General features: G+C 40.9%; 2 protein-coding genes across 3 annotated transcripts in view; both read right to left on the reverse strand.

Moving 5' to 3' along the window:
• Positions 1–2,761, reverse strand: part of rer1 (retention in endoplasmic reticulum sorting receptor 1) — an 8,045-nt gene extending 5,284 nt beyond the window's left edge. Inside the window, exons 1-2 of one of the 2 annotated variants that reach the window (XM_023427751.2) lie at positions 2,650–2,761; positions 705–786 (exon numbers count right to left, since the gene is read on the reverse strand). In XM_023427751.2, coding sequence (XP_023283519.1) covers positions 705–785 — 81 coding nt within the window. In that variant the 5' untranslated portion in view covers position 786; positions 2,650–2,761. Of the gene's footprint in view, positions 1–704; positions 787–2,143; positions 2,167–2,649 lie in introns of those variants that run through there. The other variant, XM_087179636.1, reaches the window with a different exon arrangement.
• Positions 2,762–3,015: 254 nt separating this feature from the next.
• On the reverse strand, positions 3,016–20,315 carry tp73 (tumor protein p73). The gene is made up of 12 exons (XM_023427421.2): positions 20,031–20,315; positions 18,775–19,023; positions 10,081–10,267; positions 9,785–9,900; positions 9,128–9,237; positions 8,531–8,673; positions 8,315–8,403; positions 7,948–8,075; positions 7,390–7,544; positions 7,059–7,191; positions 5,493–5,586; positions 3,016–5,063 (listed from the first exon to the last, which is right to left on the reverse strand). Exons 1-12 carry the CDS (start codon positions 20,049–20,051, stop codon positions 4,662–4,664), a joined length of 1,827 nt encoding a protein of 608 aa, XP_023283189.1. The 5' UTR covers positions 20,052–20,315; the 3' UTR covers positions 3,016–4,661.
• Between the last annotated feature and the right edge of the window lie 7,442 nt (positions 20,316–27,757).

The raw sequence follows: 27,757 nt of genomic DNA on the forward strand, positions 1-27,757 counted from the left end.
CATAGCATGCCCCCACTGCTGAAAAAAATCCTAGAGGAAACACTGTTAATGTTATTTAAACATTCTTTATCCCTTCAACTCTTGTCTTTCTCCGCCTGACCGACAAGTACAGTTGGAGACACTGATGCCACCATCTCACTTACAATAAGGATGTACTAATGGTACTTGAACAGTAATACCAAGTCTGAACACAAAACTTGAGGAAAGCTACTACTGAGTGATTATTTTAAGTACAAAGAAGAGAAGAATATGTGATTGGAAATAAGAAAGTGAAAGTAAAGCACTTTCACATTGGAGCAGTGTGCTACTGAGCAGTAAATAGTGTATTAAATGTAAAAAATATAATTGCTATTCATCTGTTTATTTCATTCCACTAAAAAATACTGGCAAACATCTCCCGTGTGTTGTAAATGTTATCTTTATGTCTGTGATTGTTTAGGAAACTTTATGTGCACTTTGATATCAGGTGATAACATTCCAGTACAGAGGCATTTCTGGAAATGAAATCCCATTAGCATAACTCATTGAGTCGATGGAAGTGACGTTAATCACCATCAGTTTAATAAATTCTGGTGGTACTAAGGTAATGAGACTGGTGGCTTGATGATCATGAGATATACATTTTGGCATTTAGGACAGAGCAGCAAATATTATCATCCTTATTACTTAAATGATATATCTGATATAAGTGATAGACGTGTTACCTGTCCAATCCGTGTGAAGAAAGCAGCAACTACAGATGGTTTCCCATGGATTGACTCCCCAACACTGTCCCCTTCTGACATTCTGCCAGTGAAGATAGAAAAGACATGTTGATTAGTGGTGCATGAATATAAGCTACTTGGCTAGTTTGACTGGAATAGACTATATAAGCTGCAGGGGCAGTATCATCATTTAGGATGATGTCTAGCATCTCCCACCATTGGGTGTATTGGCCCTTGGGTATATTGGCTGGAATTTCAATCAACTTTGAAAGAGAGCAAGGTGGAACTGTTTACAGCATACATAGCTATCACATGTCAACATTCACTGGTCTCATCTATAATCCATGATACTGTTCTACATGAGAAATAAAATTAAAAAATATCTAATAGATTCATTATCACAGAAATGAAATCATTTTTGGATATTCTTCAAAAATATACTACATTGTATAAGGTGTTAAATTAATCTACATTCTTGCAAGGCCTTTCGAAAGACAATTCTAAAGGTCTCAGTCATTTTGGATAGGATTATGGCTGTTACGGGCCATTAATACTATACAGCTAGCAACATGACTAAAGATGCAAAAAGTGGTCCCAAGAGAAGATGAAACAGTAGAAGAGACCATGGACATTCCTGTCTGTATATATCAGTAGGTGTGTTCTCAATCCTACATAATCTCTGTGCCTGCTTTTTTCTAAAGGTACAGACAAATAACCCATCCAGTAAGACTAGTTAAGAAGGGAATGCACCTACCACCTTTGACCACCTTTTATTACAGATTCAGCTATTTCTAGCTGTAAAGAGCAGAATCAAGTGGCAGCCTCTATATTATGTACCGTTTTTTCAACTCCAGTGAAGTAAGTCCAGATAGGCAGCTGTCTGCCAATTCGGTATCTGTCAGGTAGATTTGACCAGTGCACGGAGAGATCAGAATGATATCCGTGTAGATTACAGAAATGGAGGAAATGGGCTGGAGAATAAAATCTAGTACTGACTCTGTTACAGTTAACAATATTTCGGCTCCTTTTAAGCAGGACTTATCAGAGATCCATTGATTTGGTCACGATAGGATCATGGATTTTCTAGAAAACGTTACTGATAGTCCAACATTAACGTTGTAATTTGAGGTTGTGTTACATACTTTTGATTACCAACTGCGCTGTCTTAACGTTGCGATTAAAGTGCATTTTAAATATAGAATTTGACACGTATCTTTGCCTAAAAAAGGCAGGACCGTGCAGAACTGTTCGAGGTTGTGGCTAGCTAATGTTAGCTACATAACTAGCTAACAACCTTAGGCAATAGAGAATGCAGCTAATAAGCAATAGTCATCAAAACAGACTCTCTGGAGGAAACCATAAGATGGCTAAGATCGAAATAAATGATGCAGTAATCGTTACTGACGTTGCGTCTGTGATATTATTTTGAAGTTACTCACGGTAGCTTACAAATTAGCCCTAGGAATAGCTAACAAGCTATCCAAGTGTACATTGCCCTATGGCCCAAATTACCGTTTGTATGGGTTATGTAGTTTTCGTGAGAGCTTCACTTGTCCCCTGTCGGCCCTTAAATTAATTTATTGAACTACAATTCCCACAACTCCACCACATAGTCCACTAAAGCCTAGCAAAATAAAATGTAGTTATGGACTCGCTTTCTCTCCATTGCAAATTATGTGTCTCAGGAATGTGTTGAACTACAAGTACCAGCAAGGAGATTGATAATTTGACAACTCACTTCCGGAGATACGGTATTACGCTGCCAACGGCTCTATAGCTAACCAGCTAGCCAAATTACAAATTAAACAAAACTCTAGTAACCACATCGGTATTCACTAAATTGTAAAATCTTTTTTCAGTTTGTATCTTAGTTTCAATATCTCTCTACATCTCTTGGTTGTGTTTGCAACTGCAGTGAAAATAAGCAATGACAGTCCTTTCTTACCTGATACGGCCGCTGTTGTCAATACCCGGCTTTACCTAGCTAGCTAAACTAGCCACCTCTCGTGCAAACTGGTGTGAACACGTCAGTACTTCCGCGAAGACGCGAACAAACGCCAGGAAGGATAGTAGATCTCCGAGAACGAGGAACTATTGAGCGTTGATCAGATCGAACAGACTGGTAGAGGACTGAGGACCATAAACGAACACAAGCACATAGGCTTCTCAGCTCCAGTAATACATAAAAATAGCATAACATAATTTTGATGTATGTCTTATTAGATTTTGCCTATTAACATAAATGTCAATTCAAATGAAACCCAGAGCAATAATTAGTCTAAAACCGCTTTCACTTTGATAAAGAGAGACGTTAAAGGTAGGCAAATATTTTAATATCCACAGTTTTAAGAAAAACACTGAACTTAACAACCTCAGAAACTAATGGACATGAATGAACAGCAATAGTTACAAAGGTACACATCTTAATCATCTTTATAAAACTGATAGAAAAAAAACTTGTCAGGTATATCAAAACAAAGTACTATTATTATTTACATCATGGTTATGCATAATACTGATCATAAGCACAAATAACCCAAAATTATTTTTACTTTTAAAGCATTAAAGTGCTCTTTCTTTGACCAGTTGTTGGTGAGTGGGTGACAGTGTGTGTGTTTGTAGGTAAGAGGGCCTTAGAAAATGACTGTAAATAAGGTACGGGTTATTGTCATGGTACAAAGTCAAATACTACAAACAATTTTGACACCATACCAAAACTGCAACATGACTAATTGTCCTGGATGGCTATCTAGGGATAAAATTGGAATGTTGCTATCAAATATCCACAAACAAGTGCCATGAAGATATACACTCTTTACACAACTAGCTATAATCAATATATGAGGACCTTGCCCTGCAAGGTTTTTCAAAATACACAGAGAAGGACAAAAATGCTACGGTCTTGTCTCGTGTTTAGGATAATCATAATACTGTTTTTGATATCTTGTCTCTCAGTTGTTTTGCAATGTGTTTCTAAACAAGAATAACACAGTATTTCCCATATCTTATTAAAAAAAAAGAATAAATGTGAGGTCTAACTAATTACTTGTTGATTTTGATTTCCATTGCATTTTCATGAATACACACTATTTATACCAAAGCCCATTAAATAAAATTTTTAGCAATGTATTGATAAGGGCATACTGAACTAAAAGTCATCACATTATCATGCCCACTGAAAATATACATGACTATGTGTTCCCAAACCTGTGAGTTTGATTTACCATTCAACTCCATATGTTTGGTTCAAACAGGACACCATTTTGAATCTAAATACCCCTTTTCAATCACATCTAGTCTAAAACATTTACAAGATACACTATATACATTTATACATAAGACAGAAAACTGAAAGAACAATAAATAAGTAAGCTGAGAACTAGTTTTATAATGAGAAAAAAATGAAAATGAGAATGTGAAATGGTGAAATGTCTACTCTGACATTTGTGTGATTGTACAAGTGCCACACTTGTTCACCGTTATTGTAAGTGGATGCTATTAAAGAAAAATGTGTCATCTATTATTGCACAGTGAGACCAAACAACATCCCACTTTCCAGAATAATTGATATTTCCCTCTTCTAACATGCACTTATCAGAGTCCCAAACAGTACAGTTCAGATCGCACTATGTGAGTTTTCATTAGCATTGCCTTGAGAATGGTATTATTACATGGTATTTGCTATGTAGACTTGAAATGTCCTTTGGGGTATCTCATGTTCAATCTTCTGGGTAGAACAAGTGATCAAGCGCAAAGAAGGACTGCACAGGAACGTGCATTTACACACTGAAAATGTCCCACAATCAAAACAAAACTTGATTCTCTCCAAAACCATTGACCAAATTTGACAGCAACACCTAACAACACATTTAAAGACCCTATCCACATGATTTTACTCTGTAAATAGGCTGATTGTGACAATAATGTTGCCAAAACAGTTCCAAGATTATTTCAGGCTCAGTGAACGTCACTTTCCATGAACTCCTCCTTGATTGAGTGCTTGCTACGTGACATCTTGCAGTCAGGCATGTCGAAACCAAAGTCAGCCCATTCGTCAGCAGAAGACGCCATTCCCGACGTCCCAACAACACCTGACCTGTTGGGGATAGTGATGGTGTGGCGGACACGAAAGTGCACAGCCTCCATGACACGCTGACGTTGCAGTTCCCCGCTGGCGGCCCCGATGGCCGCCATCGCAGAGGCGGCCATGTTGCTGCTGGAGCGAAGAAGCTGCTGGCCATGATAGTCGTGGTGATGAGTAGAGGTAGGCAGCTGGATGGGAGCACCTTGTTTCATGTCCTGGAGACCTCGCCAGATGGCAATGCGGGACTGCTCCGGTATCTTCAGTGCACCCAAATCCTAAAGGAGGCACAAATAGACATTGGAGGTGTAAGAATGAAGGAGAAAAGTAAGAAGACAGAAAATGATAAATGTGCATGTCGTCGTGTTTCCTGGTGGACACAAAAACTACAAGGCCAGCTTATCAAAGATATTGTTCTACATCATCACTAGTGGTCAAAACCTCCACAGGCTACCTTAAATAAGACTAGGCCAAATTATTCCTATCTTCAAATGCTTTTTAAGAAGCTTTTTCTGAGACACTTTTATTTTGTTTTATATTTTATTTCTTTACTTTTCCAACTTTTTCATGTTCACTATCATTTGCTCTTTCTTTACTGTGTCTTTCCCCCTTTTGTTCTTGTTTTCTATGAAGCTGTAGACACAAAATTTGTTATTATAATCATTATGATCACTGTGAGATTGTGAGTGCAGGAAGAGAGCAGTTACCTCCATGGAGAGAGTCTGAAGATGGTAGACGGACTGGAGGCCTTGGGAGGTGAAGTACTCAATGAAGTTCTGACAGCCCAGACTGGTAAGAAAACTGTATGGGAACAAAAGCAGGGCTGCTTAGACTGCCATTAGACCACAGCTACAAAGCTAAAAGTAGGACTAAATTATAAAAAGCAACTTCATTAACACTGATGAAAAGTGCAGTTGGACTTGAGTAGAACAAATAACATCCTAACTTTATTATTAGGGTCAGCACTTATTTTTAGACAGAAATGAATAGAAAAGCATGTCAATGCTGTTACATCACAGGTCATTATCTCACTGTCTTCTCAAGTTATTATTAGTTTATTTCAAAACTGAGTGAAAGATTTAGGGCACGGATTAACCTCAAGTGTGCAGAAACTATACATCTTGATAGATGCAGTGGAAGTAAAACCAAAAACATGCATTTATATTAATGATTCATAAGGCCGTTATTGCTTTGGTGAAGAATCTTTATTATAAATACATGAAATGTTAAAGTTTTGGCAACATACAATGTAATCGAAAAAGAAGCTAACTGTACAATTTAACTGTAAAATAAACATAGTGATCTAGAAAATAAAAAGGTGGACAAAATCTGCTGTATCAAAAATGTTAAATGTGTGTTAGTAAAGTCCAAGTTAAAACAACTGCAGTGACACATTATCTTAAAGAAAAGAAGAGAAAAAACAGTTTTAAATTAAATAGAACTTAAACAATGGAAATTTCTTTTGAAGAAAATTCGCTGTAGTGCATTGCAAAAGTATATGTCGGCTGTACGCACTGTGACAGTGTGAATGATTTTAAATGTAAATGTATGAAACACAGGTTGGGCTTTTAGGTGACATAACAAACCCTCTGGCAGCCATAGTGGAGGTCTACAACTCTTGAGCAGCTTGACTGTATGAGCAGAGTAAATAGACATGATCAACACATCTGATTTAGACACTTAGCATATGCAACTAGAGGGGTGAGCTTGAGTAGGAACACCAGTTGCTTTCAGCCAGCTAACAAAGACAGACACTTCTACTCTTGTACTACCGGAGACAGGACCGTTTTTACATCATATCGGCCACAATTTGGAAGCAAACAAACCAAAACACGTTTTACTTTTACTTAAAACTTTACTTGGTTAACCTGCTCCTACTCCTATAACACAACCTTTCCATGTAATGCTCTTTTTCCAGTTTAACTGTATTATAAATAGACATCAATTCCATGGAACCAGTTCTTCAGTGGACCTTCATTATGGCACCAGCCATGGTTGCTTGGAGGTTTGTGATTTAATTGCCATAACAAAGCAACCATAATCAAATCAAACTGTCTGTATAACACAGTTCCATCTAAACACATTTCACTGCAAGAAGGAACTTTTCCAAAAAAAAACAGTTTGACCAAATTTGTACAGACATGGCCAAACAAAGTAGTTGTGTTTTGGCATCGACATGGCACCAATTCCTATTAAACCCAACAAATGCATCTGATTATCTGCTGGCCTTTTACAGGAGAATAAAAAAGGAGTGTCATTGGAGGGTGAGGTACCTGACGAGGCTGGGGTCAGGGTTATACGGAGGGGGCGGGCTGCAGTGGGAAGCAGACGCTATAGTCTGACTGCTGTGGCCACCATTCATATCACCATTGGCCTGCATGTGGTGGCTGTTGAGCATGTTTGAACCTGTGAGAAAGGGAGGGGTGGTCAACAAAGTAATCAGCAGCAAAATATTACAAAGAATTGTACCATAATGACATAAAAAGGCTCTCTTGGGATGAATCATTTCTGATAGAAAACTTTATAAACAAACCGGTTTGAAATATGCTTTATGAGTACATCTATTTAGATTTTAATCATATACTCAATAGTATGGATACTCACCCATATGAGATAAGGATGTGGGGGCAGCATGGTGTTGCTGTTGCTGCTGCCCCACCAGCTGGTTGACGGAGGGCGGTTTGTTGAGGCCTCCATGGGCATGAAGCTTGTTCATGTTGGAGAGTGGTGAGTACACGGAGGGGGACGCTATATGACTCCTGTAGAAAAGAGGACAGTATGGCAGAGGTTAATGGAACGTGTGTGTCTGTGTTTTAGTGAGTGTGCAAGTCAATTCACAACAGCTTGATAATTAATTTAGCTTTTCGAGAGGGTTATATCATCAACTTCAACTTACTCCTATCGTTTTTCTCATAGACTTCATCTGGAAAATGTGTCATAAAGGAGTGTGTGTGATTGACAAAGTGAGAAAGCGAGAGTAACTCTGTATATATTATGTGTATTTGTGCGTGTGACTCACACAGAAGACAGAAAACCACAGTGTATTTTTGACAGCATGTTTTTTTTTATGTGCCTTTTTGTGTGTCACATTTTTATGTACATGTATGCATGTGGGCTACATGTACCGACAGGTGGCTGTGTGTTCGTGTTGTCCTGACTCACGGTCTCTGCAGCAGTTGCTGCTGTGTTTGTTGTCTGTAGGAGTCCACCAGGGGCTGTGGCACCAACTCCACCAGCTCCAGGCTGTCTTTAATCTTCATCAGCAGCTCAAAGTTCTCCCTACCGCGAACCTAAACCCGGCACAACACGTGACATAATCAATCAGGGAATATGAGCACATCCTTCAAACATGGTACATTTGTTTTCAGTATTTGACACAATGCTATTGACTCTCTTTAAATCAGTGTAAATATTTCCACATATGGCTGCATGATGAAACCTCACACATTAAATGTAAAGCAGCTGTAAGAGCTGACAATGTACTGTTTCAGTTTTCATGTGGACTGATACGTGTGTGAAAGACTCTTACAGGAATATAGTAAATCTCTTCCTCTCCATGCCGCCTCTTCCTCATGTTAATATTGGGACTCGGAATATTTGGCGGACTCTGTTTAAAGTCTGCGGACGACAGAAACAGAATCATGGTCAAAGAGGTTCCTAACGCATTTCACAATCTCATTATTCATCATTCACACCAATAAACCAGCAACTTGAAACAGCACTGAATCTCAGAATTTCTACTCACTGCGTTTGGTGGCGCTGCCGTTTTTGGCTACGCTCTCGTTCAGGGCCTGTTGCTCCCTGAAGTGGTCCTCATCGGCTTTGCGGTCTCTGCCGGGACACGCACATATCCGACCTTCAAATGACCTTCTGCCCAAGACTTGACCACTGGAGACACAATTCAGGAGAGAACATATACTCATCAGGACAGTGGGTTCTCTAACATTCCCGGAATGAATTTACTATTCAGTTTTACTTTTGTTTGGTGGATCAGTGCACTGAATACTCTTACACTATGGGTGCAACCATACTTCATGCTAAAATTTACATCACAGCAAATGACACTGAATAGTAATAGAAATAGTATTTATAATCTGCTGTGTATAATATATTTTATTCTGCACTTCCCAAGGAACTGTGGGTTGGTCGTGTAGTCCTGTGTTATTTGCCAGTACATACTATTGTAAAACATTTGTATATTTGTAAAAACCTATGTACCCTGTGCAAACAAAAAAAGAATTAAATAAAACCAGTGACAAAGAGCAGAGAATTGTTTGTTAAGGCCAAAATAAGTAACTTCTTTGAACTGTTTATGTGTCTGACTTATGAATTTCTGACTTACTCCCTGGTCTCCAAAGTGATGATGATGAGGATGGGTCGCCTGTTCATGCCACCCACGCAGCTGCTGTTGCACATAAAGTTATATAGGATGGTGGTAAACTCAGTCCCCACCTGCAGCACAAAACCATGAATTAATAACTGGATTTTTTTTTTGAATCTATGTGACACTTATCAAGGAATTTCTGGATGTTTATGGCTCAAACTATTTCTTTCAATCTGTGCATCTAAACACCAGCAACCCTCCCATTTTACAGTAAATGTGGCCAGTCCACCACCAGGGGGCTGTAGCGCACTTTGATGTGAGGCCAAACAGTTTTGCTTTTCATTAACCTCCTCAGGTGCAGTTGCAGACATGATGATTTGTCACTTGGGTAACTGTTTGGACATGCCCGGCATCTTTATTTATAGACATGCTTTCTATGAAGCACCTCACTGAAACTGACTGTTTCTTTGGAATGAGCGATCCATTGTGTGTCCACAACAAGAACTCTTAATCTAAATGTACAAAATATTAGGGACATTATATCCCAAATATTTTGTCCATGTTAAACATACCATAATTCATTTTTGGGGTCAAAGTCATAAGTCCAGTTCTTGAGATACTTAATACAATGAGCTTTGGGTCTCTATGATACGCAGGAGTTGATGAACCATTAACCTGTGGAGCCTCGTAGGGCACGAAGACACTCTGTCGCCCGGTGACAGGATCATCCACATACTGACAGAGGTTGTTCCCCTCCACCCGGATCAGGTGACTGGCTGGGGCTGCTTGACCTTTGGAAAGAACGAAGGAAGAAAGGTGAGGACGCAGTGCAAGTCAAAGCATCATACATTTCAGACACCATGCGGTCTTGTTTATGAAAGGTATAATGCACAAACTGTTTGTGTTTAAGGCAAAATTCAAACCAGTGTTATGATTAATGAACTATGTGTCATCCTCTCCTGTTTCATTACCATCATTGAAATCTCGTCCTAGTTCGTGATTGGGGCAGCGTTTGACCACTTCTGTGACATGCTCCGCCTTCTTGTAGACGGGCATGGCTCTGAGGATGCTGCCATGCGGAGGAGAGGACGAGAGTTTGATCTGGATCGGACAAGTCTTGGCAATCTGACAGTAGAGCTTCTTCAGCAAGGGAGAGTACTAGAGGGCAAAAGAACACGCAGGTTCAGAGAGTTGACAAACGGCAATTTTGAGTGTGTGTCTGATTTGAATATTCTCAGATCACATCAGATCACATCACAATCAGTCAGTCACATGTGCGCGTGAACTAAGACTTTGACAAACAAAATCCCAGTTGCTGTGTTAAGATTTGAATACCCAACTGCAGGAGATTTTCTCTTTCTCTTTGAATTTTAACAGTTTCGCCATTTTTCAGACACTCGTGTTCAGAGAGACTTATGATGTAGGCAGTGAACACGCCTAAAGAATCAGATCCACTAGTTATCCAGAAAAATACCAAATAATCACAATTCAAATTTACATTTTTCAAACAAACTATGGAAAAATGAAACGTAGGATTAAAGACACACAAACTGTTTTCTCAAGAAGTAGCTAAGGGAGAAAAGGTGGGAGGGTTAATCTTAAAGGATTTGCTGCCACAGACATCATTACAAAAATACAGGATGGAGTTGCTGTTTCCAGCTGAAATAATGTGATTTGAGCCATTAAGTCAACTATCAGTATGCTAGACAAAAAAGCATTTAAATGATAGTAGACAGCGTGGACAAATAATCAGCTGTGTGATAACATTATAAAATAGTGGGGTGCAGCTACAGTCCACTGTAATTATCATATAAAATCATGACTGTGTGCCATTTGAGGAAAAGGAAAGGGAAAATACATGACAACTGTAAAACAGCCACTGGTAAAATTAAGTCTATGGTGTAAAGGAGATGAATGTGTTATTAGAATGAATAAATCATTGTTATATAGCAGAGTTTGCGGATGGTAATGTGAGATGCTGCAGATGGCAGAGGAAAAGCGGGAGTTAGAAAGGACAGACTATAAAGAATGGTTATGTCTCTGTGTGTGTACCAGCTGAGGAAAAATATAAGACTGGCTGATAATTAAAAATGTTTGACATAGGCCTGTTTCACTACAATCACTCAAGTCAGAAAATGTGCGGAGCTGCATTAAAGCCAAGTCGTCAAGGATTCCTGAGTTTATGGGCATTTACACATGCACATGCATATGTACGTGTGTGTATAAATGCTTGTTCAGGTGGATCCAAAGACACCAGGACAAGCGATGGAAAAGCCTTAACATGCCCAAACACAATCATGAAATCTCAAAAATCTTCCCTGTGGAAATCAAACTGGGACCTTCCAGAAACCAAACAGAGAAGACAGTTGTCCTGTATGGGCTTGCTACGATGAGCTTGAATACAAATGCAACAGTGCACCTTATGGCAGAAGTAAAGTATATACAGCTCAATATCTGCAACACTGCACTGGAAAAAACGTACCTTTTCAATGCCTTTTTTTAATGTCATTTTTCCTTTTTGTATTTGATGGGTGAGAGAAACGACACATAAAACATGAACACCTGTACTCCAGTTATATGGTCTACATCTGTACCATTTCAAGCTATACTTTCAAAGTTTTTAATTGGAAAATTTCAAATTTCATCAACTCATATGGCATTTGGTGAGTTCCATAGTTGAGTGCATTGTTTGCATTTAGTTAAACCTTGAATTTATAATGTCTTATGTGGATCTTTCCCAGGGAGCTTTCCAAAATTTCAAAATGAACCCTTCATGACGTCCTTCAGGTTATCTCAGTGTAGGCTTTTTAACAGAAAGGCTGAAACTGGTGGTGTGGAGAAGTGGGCACTTTGGGGTGGGTCTAACAAAGTATAGTGGGAAGTGTAGTATCCACTTCACCCTTATTAGGGACTAAAAGTCAGGTTATCTTGTCCTCTGCTGCTTCAGTTTCCATTGTATTTTTTCCTATATCTTTAATTTTTCTTTTATAAGTCCCCTAAATCACTGTTATACCCCTTTAACCCCAGAAGTTACATCCTGCTTTCCCACATATTCCTCTTCTCACCACAGTCTTTTCAAAAAGCACCTTTCTTCTTTTTCTTCTTTTTCATTTCCTAAACTCACCTCTGTCACTCATGCAGATCGTTCTTTGATATTAATCACTGTTTACTTTTCCATGTGGACGCTTGGACTTTGATCCTTCTGCACCTCACCACAATACAATACAATTACAATATCTAGAATTTTCTATTGCATAAACATCAGTTCTTTCTATGAATTTACATGAAATGACTTTGATGATTTTACACTGATCATCCACGCTCTGATTCGACTCCCCCACCAGCCAGCCTCTGACCCGTCACTCCTACACCTGCACCAGTACACCTACTGCTTAGAGTCCTTGTTGTGACCGTTACTAAGCCCCCTCTCTCTTACACACTCACACACACTGCAGACTCTCTCTCTTTCTCACACACACACACACACACACACACACACACAGTCACACACCCTTAGCCATGAGCATTCCCTTGAGGGCAATGGAAATACCTGTGCACCACATTACCTTTTCCCACCTAGCTTTCCCTGACAAGTCTCAACAGCTCGTCCATACCATGAATAAATAATTTTCCTTAGATGCAACGACCAGACAGACATCTTATTTACAGACCTGGGGACTTTTCTTGTTGCAACAATCACATCTCAAAAAATGATCCACTGGTTTGCTTTTGCAGCAGGATCACAACAGACTATTAAACTCTTTTAGCGTTTGACAAAATGAAAATGTGGTTAAAGGTTTTAGCAGGCAGCCTCACAGAAAGAAGTTATTGATATTCAGTCATGGTGGTGGTTAAATGGCTTGGTGTGTGTAGAAGAATGCAGGCAGCACAACAACTAGTATCTACTGTATAGTATCCTACATCACTAACTGATTTTTCCGTGCAGCTACATTAATACACCATGATAATATTACTTTGACAAAAAAAAGGTTATATTGATGGACATGTATGGTCCTGTGAGCTGTTAGTCATTTACCAAAGCAACAAACTGAGGAAGAACTCGTGATGCTTTGTAGTAGAGACTGATTCCAGGGGACGATCCCGTGTCCTGAGTCACACAAATATACTCAAACCATTTACCTTTACTTAAACCCGCTACAGTACTTACAGTATGAGTAGCCACCTGATTTGCAACAGATCTTTTGGTTTTGTTTTCTCCATGCCAAAAGTTAGTTTTTTCCATCTGACAAATCATTCTTACAGGTCAGTAATAATTTGCAATTCCATGTCTATTCTAAAATCCCGTTGGCCCAGTATCAGGTATAGTGTTATAAGTGACCGTTGCATTGGTTCTTGATACATTGTGAAAACAGTAGGGATCAGCGGTTTCTGCGGTATTGTGTTTGAACATGAAACAGTGCATGAAAAGTCATAAATTATTTTTTTGTGTTTTCAGGCTTCCGGGGTGCAGATGCCCCGGGAGACGTCTCAACTCGTCCAGCACACAGACTTGTGCGCACATGCACCGAAGATGCACAGGCATGCACACATGAATCTGTGAGTTGAGCTCAATTCGTTTTTTTGTCAGAAGCGAAACATTAATAAAGGAACGACAGTATCTCATGTGTATCTTCCTGTTCAGACAAGATATGATAAGTGATGGATAAGCTTGGCTTAGTTTCAAGACAGAGAGGGGGATGAAGGGATGGAGAGGAAGGAGAAAAAAGATGGAGAGAGGACAAACACTCAGCTAAAGATAGTCAAAGACTTAAGACATTATTTGCTTTGTCAATGAGCTGGAAAAAATCTTCAAGGTGAGTGAGAAAAGGAAATCAAGAGAAAAAACTAGGATTACAGATCGTAAGGCATTCACATTTCTAAATCTTCAAACATGTTAAGACATCGTTTAAAATTTCCTGAATCTGCAACATAAAACATCGGTCAGCTGCCTTACATTCCACTCGTTTTCAGTCTGTTGACGATTTTACACGACGTCTGACTACTCGCTACTAACAGACAGACACTGTCTATTTTCACTGAGGGTAAAAACAAGCTTTGCAAACAACCATTTGCTTTTTACCTCTAAGCTATGGACTGTCAACCTTCATCCACTCAGTCTAGAGCAGATGGTGATATGTTCATTTTCTTTTACTTAATAATACAGTTTTTGTTGGTGTTCTCAGTAGCTCGTGTACACATTTAATCAAATGTGCTCTTTCTCTAGGATAAAATCATCCAGCGATTTATCCCACAATGTTGTGGTGTGATCCCGTCTGTAAAAGAGCACTGTTATAATGCTCTAACTATTCAATTGTCAGTTTTCATTGCCATCGCATAAATGAACCCATTAATTCAGCCTTCAGTCCATCCATTCACCCATCCATCCCTGCCTCTACACAGCGGAGCAGCGGAGGCAGGTCCTGACAGGCTCCTGGAGACAGGGTGATAATTGCCAGACCGTCATCCATATACACAAGCAACAACTTGCCCACCACAAATTCACTTAACTGTCCAAATATCAAATACGTTTATGCACACACACACACACACACAGACACACAATCACACACACACACACACACACACACACACACACACAGACACACACTCACACACACTCACACACACACACACACACACAGTTGACATACATGCATGCTGTACTGATCAACACAGGCTAAGCTGCCTTTCTATAGTCTATAATTATATTGGATTCAAATCGACAAAAAAAATTGCACTTTCTTTGACATGGTAGTAATTGCTGTTTGTCTCTTAGAGACTTTGGGAAAGAGGGAAAGACGTAATGACCTTTACAGACTGATCTTTTTTCTTTTTAACAGCAGCTTGGTTCTCTGCAGTTAGAGATCTAACCATGGGATAACTGACGAGTCGTTCAGATCTAACATTTTTGCCTCAAATAGCAATAAGTTAGACATTTTTTTCACCTTAGTAAAGGGTTAGGGTTGAAAGAAAACATTTGAAGATAATGATTTAATACATACTGTAGGTAGTAAAAGAAAGTTGAATAGCTTCATATTGACTGCTGCTCACTGCATTTACTTACTGGCACAGTCCATGAGGATTGTAAAAGTTCAGTCTTTCTGACAGCATGACATATACCCAGCGTTACACAGAGGGTTATGGGACACACAGCAGAATAGAGCAGAGTGTTAAATGAATTAGTTTCCTGGATTGGTGGCATCCAGACGGGATTATGGACAATGTACATTGATGTACAGGACTGAAATTACTTAAGATATCTATCCTGGAGGCTGTTTGTTCTCTTTAAGCACTTCATCTACTGGGTGACTATAAAAAGCACTTGCATTTGCTGTAAAAATTGATCTGAATCTCATATAGTTATGGACAACTTCATGTATTTGCTGTTGACATCTAAGCAGCGAATTTCCTCAGAAGCGTGTGTGAAAAATCCTTCCTCATCGAGTGTATTTTCTCAGGGTCAGATGCTCATCCGGCGGTGATGTGGCCGAGGATGATGCATGGGGAAAGGAAGGGCAGGATGCATTGTGTGGGGCATGTTGGGACCTGTGTGCTAACGGAGAGAGGCTAATAGCTGGGAAGAGCAGCTTCTGACAAGCCGCCGTGCAGTGCATGCTCGAGCCTGCATCCCCACCACATCAACCCCTCCTCTCCTGACACATACTGTATGCACGCGCACACACACATGCGTACACACACACTGACATGAACTGAAGTCTGAGTGTATGGAAAGAGGTCTTATTATTTGACAAGGCAGAGGTGTTACATCTCATTTCCAGCTGCAGTGATTCTTGCCTGTGTCCAAGCCAAGGAATCATCTGCAAGGGGCAAGAGAGCGTCAGAGTTTCAGAGTCGGAGTCTTGCCACAAGCCTCACCTGTCAATTATTCAGTTGACAAAGGGAATTTAAGTTTATTATATTTTAAATTAAATATTAAATTTAAGTTGCAAAAGGCAGCTGCCTTTCTCATAATCTCCCAGAGCACTGCATGCCACCCACTCTTTGTGAGCGGCAGTGGGCCGGGGAGGGGGGCAGCTAAGTAAGTGATTATAGTCAATATGCCCCTATGGGATTCGGCATTCCCCACTGCCTGAGGCCATAAGAAATGAGCAAGAAACCCAGAGACTGTTGACTTCTTCATTCAAACAAGGTGACTCAGTCTGGTCCAGATACTCATCCTTTTTTTTCAAGCATGTTCAAACCTGGACTTTCTGCTGAATTTTGCATAACTATACACATATACATGTGCATTCACATTACACACACACACACACACACACACACACACACACACAAATCCTCATGCAAACCTGGTTTTATTTTCGGGGAATCCCCTCCCATTAGCAGAAACGCATTCATTCTAAGAGGCTTGAATATAATCTGTGTTCTTTTGAAAACTAACACTTCCTAACCCTCAAAAAGCATTTTGCCACTGAGCTCAAATGTAGCCTGGCAAATGTTCCCTTGGTTTTCTTGGTTTGATTGTTTTTTTTTTTTTTTATTGCATGCTGCCATTTTGATTTGGAATGAAACATTTTCTTGACATCTTTAGCATCCTATGGGATTAAATATAATCATCTCACACATGAAAACTTTTGCTGTTCCATAGCCACTGTATAATAACCCTTAAATACATCTTCTCATACTTCGTCAATCTTATAATCAGGTATGCAAGAGGAAAACAAAGCATACGGTAAACTCCATAAAAGCCATGAGCAATCCACCAGTCTCTCTCTCATTCTAATCCCTCCTGTTTAACTGCAGCAGAGGCATCTGAATAATCACAGGTTTCCTCAGTCACAACCCTTTTTCTGCTGCCTCATCATCTGTATCATAAGTCATGCGCCAGTCAAAACCTCTTTTCTTTCTGCTCTTTCTATAACACACAAAACTGCTACGATTTGAACTGTTCAGGGAGAATCAAAGCTCTCTTCTTTGTTGATAAATCTCTTTCAAACTATTATCCATGCAAACCAAAGCCAACAAGAGGAGTTTATTCTGTTGCAAAAGGGTAGATGGACCCGCAGGGAGGTGAAGTGTGTAGAAACACTTAATTTGTATTTGGGATTTATCAGGCTACTTTGATTTGATGTATGTATCAAGATATAAGGAACAGTGAACAAACTAATGGGAGAGTAAGGCAGGTTCATTTGAAACCACACAGGTTGAAACAGGTTTCTGGCATATTTTAGGATTTCATATCATTGCAGTCACTTCTCAGATAAACAAACTAATATTTTTTTGTCCGTGTTTTTCTTGGTTACTATGAATTTAGCTGTGTCCGTGAGAAAGAACTGAGTCAGAGAATGTAAGTGGGAGAAAAGAGAGATGACTTCAGGAGAGGACAGGGAGAAACTTTAGGCACCAAAGGTGACAGCCATGGGAGGGTGTTAAGACCAGTGGAAGAAAGACACAGAGAAGAAAAGCAGCAGGTCAAAGACCACCGCTCTAATGTCCAAAGGGGATCTTCTTACATCACCGAGGGCTCAGTAAAACATCCCACCACGCATGGTTACTTCCAGCAAACACAGCCACAGAGGAGCCCCTCAGTCAATCACACAGAGACACTCACAGGCCTGAACTCACACACACACACACACACACACACACACACACACGCACACGCACACACACACGGAGAGTGAAGGAAGTGCAGTTTGTCTCTTGTTTCTCTTGTTTCAGGGAGGTCAACTGTGTGACAGTCGGAGGTGACACCTTTCCAGCAGGAGACTCCTCATTGGGTCATGACAAATCACACAGCTCCCATTTCACCTGTCTCTCAGCACCATCACATCACAAGGTAGTAGTGCGTGTTGTAGGTTCGGAGAAGTCTTTCAGTCAGTTTTCAAGTTCCTCGGTTCAGATTCCTCTGATTTGTGTACAATTACTACAGCTGATGTTTTTATCCATTGTGTTTATCATATTTACAATAGATATGTTACATGATATGTTCCATGTGTTATATTGTGTCTGTTATAGAACTAACAAAAATCTTCTTTCCAATGTGTAAATACAATGTTAGTGTGAAGTGCACATCCCAAAGACTCCTACAATGAAACAACAGGCAATACTAACAGTGCCATATATGGATTAAGACATGACATACTATAACAGCCTGTATTGCATTATTATCATTACAACATGTTAATGCTGCATTGATTTCATATGGTGAAATATGATGGAATAATTCCTACATTTACGTTACACTGTACTCACTACCACTACACTCACTGTACATAAAAATAAAAAAACAGGACGCTATATATATATATACATATATATATATATATATATATATACACACATATGTATGTATGTATACATATATATAACTTCACACAGGACAAAAGGTGTCTCTGCCACATACCAAACTTTCCCTGTTGCATTCATCACATTAGATTTGAGTACTTGAGGTGAGTAGAGGACAAGATGAATCACTGAATGATGCAACTTTTACTTTTCTCTGCTGACTTGAGTGACTGTGTGTACATGTGCATGTGAAAAAGTGTCTTTGTGTGCACGTTTATTTGTGTTCAATGCAGTTACTCAGTAAGACAGTGAGCCTGACACAAAAGGCAGAGAAACGCACTCGTGTACACACACACACACACACACACACACACACACACCCTGCATGTCAAAGCCAAGAAAGTGAGTGTACTCACGGTCCATGTGGCAGACTTGGCAGTGCTGGACTGCTGGAAGGACACCTGGAAGGTGTGCGGCCCGGGATAGTCGGTGTTGGAGGGGATGGCCGGCGCAGGCGACAGGCCTTCAAAGGTGGAGTTGGGTTGGGAGTATGGTGAGGGGGTGGGCACGGCCGACGAGGAGGCGTTCTCGGAGCTGTAGGGGCTGGCGGACGTCGCGCGGCTCCCCAGGCTCTCCATGCTGCTGCTCAGCAAGTTGTACTGGGACTGGGAAGAAAAGAAGAGGGAAGAGAATGAGGGAGGCGAAGGAGGGAGGAGGGAGACGGAGGGAGGACACAGGTAGAAGTGTTGGAGAAACAGGAGTTTGAAGGCTTGGAGGGAGGTCGGATTACACTGAGAGTTGCGGGTAGTGTGTGTGTGTGATGCTGAATGTGTGTGGTTACATGTGTAACTGTCTAGGTAGGTGTCCATGATCGATGCTGAGCACTCTTTGTGTGATTTTTTACATGAAAAAAGACGGAGACAGGTGATAAAATCAGCACAAGCTTCAGGACAACAAACTTGAGTGTGTGCATGTGTGTGTGTGTGTGTGTGTGTGTGTGTGTGTGTGTGTGTGTGTGTGTGTGTGTGTGTGTGGCAGTTGCAGTGAGGTCTTCACAGTAGCCTCCTTGGGGCTATGCGAGGAGAGTTGTAAAACACAGGCATAATCTGTGCTCTGCCTAATTGCCTGCTCTTCCCCTCTTGTCCTCTGCGCTGTGTTTGAAGAGAGGGAAGATTTGTTGCACTGAAGTGTGTGCAGTGACACTCTTGTTATTGCACTCTCTGAGGCCCTTATGTAGATAAGCTACTGTACTGTAGAAGGAAAACTACTTTTTGGCCCCTGTCATTTTTTTTTTTCCAGCCACCCATGTTCATTTGTTGATTCCTTGTCACACTGCTTGAGCAAAAACAGAAACTTCAGAAAACACAAACAGCCAAGTCCAATTGTATCCACTCTTACTCACTTTGAACAACAATGAGTCCATATTTCATATGTGAGTCCAGCCAGTTCTGATTCAACAAGAGAAAGCACCTGACAAGTGATGATATGAAAACCAAACAAATAATACAGATTACTAAAGTAAAGATGCCAGATGTATCCTCACTGCCTGTATTGTACATACAGTAGGTGCGTCAAGTATCTGACAATGATTTCAAGTTCATAACGGAATAGTAACATTAAACACACATACGCACACAATTACCCTATTAGCAGAAAAACACAAAATGTTTACCTTCTTTTTCACGTAATACATCCTTTAGTGCTTTGGTTTCATTTGTCCACTCTTCAGTCAGAAATGTCCACAGACAGTAAAGCCAAGAGAGTGCAGGACCATAGCCTAACCAAAGAGTTCAAGTGAGGTGTGCTTCAGTGGACACACCACATACTCTCTCTCTCTCTCTCTCGCTCTCTCTCACACACACACACAGACACAGACACAGATACAGACACAGACACATGTACAATCAGGACAGGGAAAAAGGTGAGGACTGGTGTGGAGAGAGAGAAATGATAGACTGACACAAGGGGAGAGAAGGAGAGAGGGAAAGAGGGATGGGAACCCAAAAAATTGTACCACGTTCTAATTACGGCATGCCCGGACATAGACGGCAATGCCGGAGTGCATGTACACACACGCTCCAAAACACCTTGTGAAGGCCTGCACTAAGTAAACACTGTCTGGTCTGAGGGAGAGAGCGAGAGAGCAACAGAGAGAGAGAGAGAGAGAGAGTGAGGCAAGAAGGAAAACATATGAAGGAGCAAGAGTTCAAGGGTCAGACGTCAGTCCCCAGGAGGCTATTGGATGAAATCAGCGGTTTGGCCGAACATTTTTAGAAACACTCTTCAACACTACTGGACTCTGAAATGAATGAATGTTAACGGATGGAAACGATCTGGATAAAAAGGATTATTTCCGCTGTAAACTCTGTGGATGTTTTAGATCCAACCTGAGTTGTTTTTGTTTTACACCTGAAATACAACCGAGCACATGCAGCAATTACAATTGTTTAACAGATAATCTATGTCATTTTGAGTGGATTTAGATATTAACTTGTAAGCATAAAATGCCAATACCAATTAAAAGCAAACGTATCCAGACGAAAGGAAACATAGGAGTAAAAACAACAACAATATCTCACTTAGACTGGAGGTGCTGGAACTTCTCTTTTCCTCGTTATTCTTTCATTACATTCAGCTATGCCATACTTTCAATTATAAAGCCCAATCTGAAACAATACATCGCCTCATTTCACGCTGATATCCTGCTCCTCAGCTCTGGTTTGTGTGTTCAACCTCAGACACTGACATCTAAAACACACACAAAAGCTGAGACAGATTTACAGAGGGATATGTAAACGTCCTGTGTTTCCATACCACGGAAACATGGAAGCAAAGGGACAGTGCCGACGTCCTAAACTTAACTGAAACTGTGCACGTTAAATGAAGATGTATGCATGCACGGGTGTGTTACACTGAGTCCAACTCGGGTACATGCAGCACAAAACATCGATAACAGCTGAGTCCAAAACAACTAATGATGTTTTTCTTTCTTGAAATGCAGCCTCAAATAAGTGGCAACAGTCCCCTGCTAATTCACACACATCAGGTGTAGAGCTGAAATGATTAGCTGATTAATCGAAAGGTTAATCAGCAGAAAATTGGTTGGAAACTATTTAGATGATCAATTAATGATTTCAGTCAGTTTCAAGCAAAAACGTTTCAATTTGACTGGTTGGTTGAATGTTTTGGTTTTCTTTGTAATATATGATACGTAACTGAATATCTTTGGATTTTAGGCTTTTGTTTGGATTAAAAAAGGAATTTGAAGGCGTCACATAGAGCAATGGAAAATTGTAATAGTCATTTCGTTTACTATCTTTTCATATTTTGAAGACAAAACAGTTGATTAATTGAGAAAATAAATGGCAGATTAATTGAGGAAGAAAAGATGTTAGAAGCAGCTTTAATCAAGTGTCTTAAATCTCTCATAGCAGTGAAAAGCAGAATAGCTGTAGCATTTGCTGAGACTCAGAACGTGTTCACCCTCATGAAAGACATGAACCTCGGTATCAGTATGAATGTGCTGATCTTCTTTTTCTTGTGGTCGGTCTATAAAAGATTCTGCCCTGCCTCCAGTGTCTGACGTCTCACTCTTTACTTCCTTTGAAATCTTTCTGGGACAGATTGTCAAAGGGGCTTTAGGGGCAGAAGGTAAGCCCAGGTGTATGCGTCAACAGCAGAAAACACTTGACACACATGCAGGCACGCACACTGTCACACAGACACGCGCGTTCCCAGGTGTGCTTGGTCTTAATACCTAAACTCAATCCGCAACAAGTTGAAACAAAGCTAAAACCTCTGCTGCCACTGTGTGAGCAACTGTGTGTGTGTGTGTTCACTGTGCGTTAGTGTTGAAACTTCTCATCCCAACACAATCTGATGTCCCCTATGGGCAGCCATCCTGTAGCTGCCACTCAAAGCCGGGCTTTAAAGGCTAAGAACATTTAGAAACATAGATAAGCCCGCCACAACAACCCTCACTTGTCAAGATGAGTGAAACATAATAGGCTGAGGATGAAGAGAGTATCACCACGCTAATGACCTCTGTTTACAGCCACTTATTAAACCGAACCCTATAGTTTTATTAACCAGGGCAGGCACTTTTAACAACGCAGATTCCACATGTTGTTACGTGGCCGTGTCGAGATAGAGAAACAACTCAACCAAAATGAAAAGCTGGGCCACATAAATGAATGACATGGCATCATGTGAACGTGGGTGCAGGTCTAAACGACGCCATGCTATGTTAAACGGAGGTGAAGATGAGAGGAGGTGAAATGTGGAGACCTGTGTGAGAAGGTTGCCCCCTGTTGGGAATATTTGGAAAAGTGCAGGAGGATACAGCATTTATTCTCAAGAGGTCCAACTTCATGCCAACCTGGACAATATATAGCCTATATTTTTTTATAAAAATCAAGTGAATTGTGATAGCTTACAAAACCATCTTCAAAGTTAGTTCCAGTAATACTTCTTAAAGGGAAAATGAAGGAAAAAAAAATGTGCCTGTGTTTAAGGGGCCTGTGCCACCAACAGTGATCAGACTACCCCTGTTACACCACACTACATATCAGACTGTTTACACTCAGAAACACAAAAGTTCAAACACAAATAGTTATGGCCACACTTACGAATGCAAGACAAATAGAAAAGTATGTGCGCCTGACTTTCAAATATCAGCCATCTCTCACAAAGCATGGTGAGTCAACAGATTCACTCTTTCACCTGTTTGGTTGCCACTGATTGGACACAGAGATCCTGAGCCAAAGCTGAGCTCAGCATCATTAGAAGTGAGTAACACCTAGAAGCTCTACACTCATTACATAAACCATCTCCACCACCACCAGACCAGACAGACAACATTTTCAAACATGAAAATAAAACGCCAGAGCACAAACAATTTACTCTTGTCCACTTACCACATCATACAGCATCTTAAGGCTCCTGAAAGGTAAGACGGGGTGTTTCTACGTTGTCTCATAGGACTTACACTCTGCTGTGGTCAAATGTGACTATAAGAGCCGAGCTCTCCACAGCCAGCTGGCCTCTCTGTGGAGCAGGACATGATGGAGGATACAGGAGTCTGCCTCTCTCCTTCTATACTTGTTTCCCTTGCCTGACTGGGCCCTCTAAACTTGCCTTGCATCTAACAACAAATCCACGCTCCGCCCCCCCTTTTTTTTTCCTGTCATGACTATTCATTAACTGGCCAGGCAGGCCCAGGCTTGCCCACTTAAAGATTAGATCCTACCATTACAGATCAGAAGGTGTGTTTGGGAGTGACTTCTGGTCACATATTTGGAAGACGGAGATGGATAGAGTGAACAAGCGTCCAGGATCAACTTTGCATGTCGGTGCAATCCTGCAAAAACTTTGACACTGACCATCAGTAGAAGAATTAGGAAACATTCTCCTGTGTGAGCTCAGAATGTGTTCAGTTCCTTTCAAGAAAATTAGTTGTGGTCAAGCTGAAAACTGGGCTGTTTGTCCTCGTTCATAAAAAAAAAAAAAAAGAAAAAGTCTGTGGATACAAAGTTTCTGTTAAGCAACAAAAACGAGCAGGTGCACGAGCACCTGCAAACATATGTGCATGTTTGTTAATGCACACACACACACACACACACACACACACACACACACACACACACAGACACTCCCCAGCCTACAGATGGCTCTACAGTGGAGCAGCATGTAGTCCTGGCTTGGGGTTTAATTAGCCCTCACCTAGCACAATAACACATACACACACACACATGCACACAGACACACACTACCCCCCTGTCCCTACAGGCCACTCAGCAGGAGACAGAGAGAGGGAAAAGGCTGCAGAGGAGAGGGAATCTACATGGGAGGGAATATCCTCAACACTGGAGGGAAAAAATTAAAGGATACACCAAAAAAAATGGGAAAAGAACAAATTCGTGGATACTTACGTGAGTGTGTGTGTGTGTGTGTGGGGGGTGTGTGTGTGTGTGTGTGTGTGTGTGTGTGTGCTCACAGACAAGCTATTGGACTTGATTAAACCCTTCAACACAGAAATACGTTGCAGCCTCTGAAAAAAAAAAAACAACGATGTGAAGTGTAATGGGAGCTCAAGTTCCTACCATCACATTGTCATTCATGTCCCTCATGTGGTACACATCCATTGAGACCTCGCCGGCGCTGCGGTGGCTCCCCGGGGTGCTGGTGGAAGGCACTGGCCTCTCACCATGCTGGCTGCCTGGGGGGAGCTCAAAGTAGGTGCTGTCTGGCTCCCTGCGAACGCACAAACACCGTGAATACAAGCTGATCAAAGAGGAATGAGCTCAGAAAAGCATAGGTGGGTCTTTGTGTCACATACTATAATTTCATTTAATGTATTTACTCAGGGACAATGCAACACAAGCACAGACAACCTTTAACACACTGACTTAGGCAGAGCAGCGATACACAGTAGTTATTGATCAAATAAAGTAATCAATGTGTTGATCTTGCTAAAATGTTCAAAGATGCAGTTAGTAAAAAGCACATCACGCAGCACAGTTATAAAACAACACAGCAAGGTACTGGAAGACACGATTAGAAGAGAATAAAGAATATTTTGGGACTGTTTCCTTTTTTTACAGGAGGCAAGCCGATACTTCTCATGTCTACTTACAAAGAGAAAATAAAGGCCTTGATATACCAGATTTTTACCCAGCATCAGAAATCCTATTCAACATCCCCAAATCCTGTTTACGAAAACTGTAATGTCAGAGATGTTCTCCTTGCAACATTAACAAGTGAACCTTGTTTGAAAAAAATCAAAATGTTTCTAGGGTGTAGCAATCATTAAAAGGACACAGATGAACATATGTGGTTTAAAAAGCAGGTATTTGTTCACATTAGACTCTGTGTTTGATTATGTCTGCACCACAGATGCTCAAATAAATATTCAGATTTTCTTTAAATGTCATCCAGCGTATAAAAAACAGTTTTTCCTTGCATGCTATATAGACTGCTTAACTGGTATTAAAATAAAGGATACTCTATGGATTTAGGAACAATCCTAACCCATGTGTGTCTTCAACTCTGTAATAAAACCATTAAGTTATTTGGAAAATATGTTAATGACATGGAAAGTAAAAGAGTCATCAGCAGATGTTGTTGACTCACAGGGAGCTCCACAGGTGCTCAAAGGTGCCTCCTTCTTCAGTAACAGCGGACTGGGACATCTTAGAGGATGGGTAGTCTGGTGAGGGACAGATCACTCTGCAGAGCGAGCGCACGCGCACACACACAAACACACGCACACACACACACACACACACACAAATGATTTAAAATTAAGCATGTCGGACAATAAATAAAATGGGATAATTACCATAAAACAGGCCTTTAACGTGCTAAAAAGCTACAAGTAGAGACAATCTACATGATCCTTCTGTAGGTGTTTTATCATCAAATAGAAGAAAAGCAGTTGAAAACACACGCGCGCGCGCGCACGCACGCACACGCACACTAATTCATCCAGGTGTGATCACACCAATGAAGTCGCACTGAGGTGGCACAGGGTGTCTGGGGACCTGGGCGTGTCCGGACCTGCCTGGTTCATCACCGTCTCACTTCCCCTCCTCAAAGTCTGAACATCACCTCCTCCGCCTCCGCCTCAGAATAACACCAGCCTGCACCGCTCTGCAACCCCGACAATATGTGTCCAGACTTCACGGGGTTGCCGAAGCAAACAGCAAGTGTAGCTACTGAGGGAAGCATGAAGTATATTGTTAACCCTCCGATTGTCTAAACCGAGATGTCTCCGCAGTTTGCAGATTCGTCGCAACTCAATCCGATGACATAAAGAGCAGGTGGCGACATCTGGGCCTCTTCGTCGGGGGTTGAGTCAAAATGACTTAGAGCTGTCAAATATGCCCAAATCCGTGTTTGACGTAACAAAAGACAAATTCAAACGGACTGCAGGCCTACCGCGTAAAGCTGATAGAGAGACGTCTGTAGTTTCCATCTTGTCTCCAGTTTGATGCGTTGATTATCTCATGATACAACACAGAATCCTGTCGGGTACAGGCTATTTGGGCGCACCAAAGTTTACTATATTCACAGTTGCGCACCACAGCCGCGTCAGATCTCCTTAGTAACCCCTCTGGAGGACTGCACAAGAAAACTGTGGCAAAGGTGCATGGTTTTAAAGATGCACGCTGCAAGAAATCACCTCAAACCCAAACTTCCTCTGGAATGAATTTGGTTGCAGTTATATAAGGATTTTTTTCCCCCTGATTGGTCGATCTGATGTATCCTATGATTTAAATAAAGTTTGATTTGACTTGATTTGATATTGATTGTTACTATAGTGACCCTGTGAGTTGAAATGATTGCATTTGTACTGTACCTTATCTCTATAGGCTACATGTAACATGGGTCTTTTCACTTTGGTCTGTACCGATCGATTGAAGATAAGCAGTTTTGTAAACATCTCAAGTGACGTCATGACATGGTTGAAAAACATTGTTGTTTTTACTGTAGCCTCCTGTTCTTCAAACTGATCTTGTGGCTAACAGCACAACACATTTAGGCTCGTCTAATAAAAGTTTCCAAAAGACAAAACGTAAAAACAAAGGTGGAACGCACACAGCGAAGAGGCCCTGCAGCGCGCACACGGAGCTCCGCAGCAGCTGGCTACTGGTTCCCGCTGTTCCCCCTGTCCCCTGCCGCCGCACAAACCCGCTCCCGTTCCCTGCTCGTCCTGCAGTGCCGCCTCGTCTGATCCCAGAGCAGCTCCAGTGTTCGCGCAGGGGGATCTGACAAAGCGTCACTGCAGGGCGAGCAGCAGAAACACGACGTTGGTCTCAGCAGCTTTAATTGAGATTCCACCTGGACACAGACTTTTTCACCTGCACCATAGGGAGGGAGTGTCACCCTGCCTCACCACGCACAGTCACAAGGCTGACGCTCATCATCTATAGACTATATGGGCACTTGTGTTTCAGAACCTTTGGTTTTGTTAATCTTAATAATGATCGAAGCCATGAACACAAGCCACAGAGGAAAATATCTATAGGCCCTCTACAATCAAATGCCGTAAAATGTTGAAGATGATAGATAGATAGATAGATAGATAGATAGATAGATAGATAGATAGATAGATAGATAGATAGATAGATAGATAGATAGATAGATAGATAGATAGAAGGTTCTGACCTGCAGTTCTGACTGAGAACAATTCAATTTCAATTTGAACCAAAAATCCCGTGACACACTTTTTTCAGGAACATATTGAATCACTGTTATTTAAATGCATTAGACTCAAGTGACGTATTTATTTTAATAATTATTAGTAACGCGTTCTCCTCCTTTAATATTGTACCACACAAAGAGGCCTGTACACACGTTAAGTTATTTCTGTAAAGCACGGCCTCTACTGGAGCCCCC

Source organism: Seriola lalandi, unplaced genomic scaffold (genome assembly GCF_002814215.2).
Source record: "Seriola lalandi dorsalis isolate HSWRI2012SDOR001 ecotype SW California unplaced genomic scaffold, Sedor1 jcf7180002054861, whole genome shotgun sequence".
Taxonomy (NCBI): Eukaryota; Metazoa; Chordata; class Actinopteri; order Carangiformes; family Carangidae; genus Seriola; species Seriola lalandi.

Bases quoted from the DNA above. Each gene is read 5' to 3' on its own strand.
- tp73 (XM_023427421.2), bottom strand. From the start codon at position 20,051: ATGTATTACGTGAAAAAGAAG. The intron at 7,192-7,389 runs GTGAGTATCCAT...CCTTTCTCACAG, and splicing joins CACATCCTTATCTCATATGG to GTTCAAACATGCTCAACAGC. The intron at 5,587-7,058 runs GTACCTCACCCT...GTTCCCATACAG, and splicing joins CCTGACCCCAGCCTCGTCAG to TTTTCTTACCAGTCTGGGCT.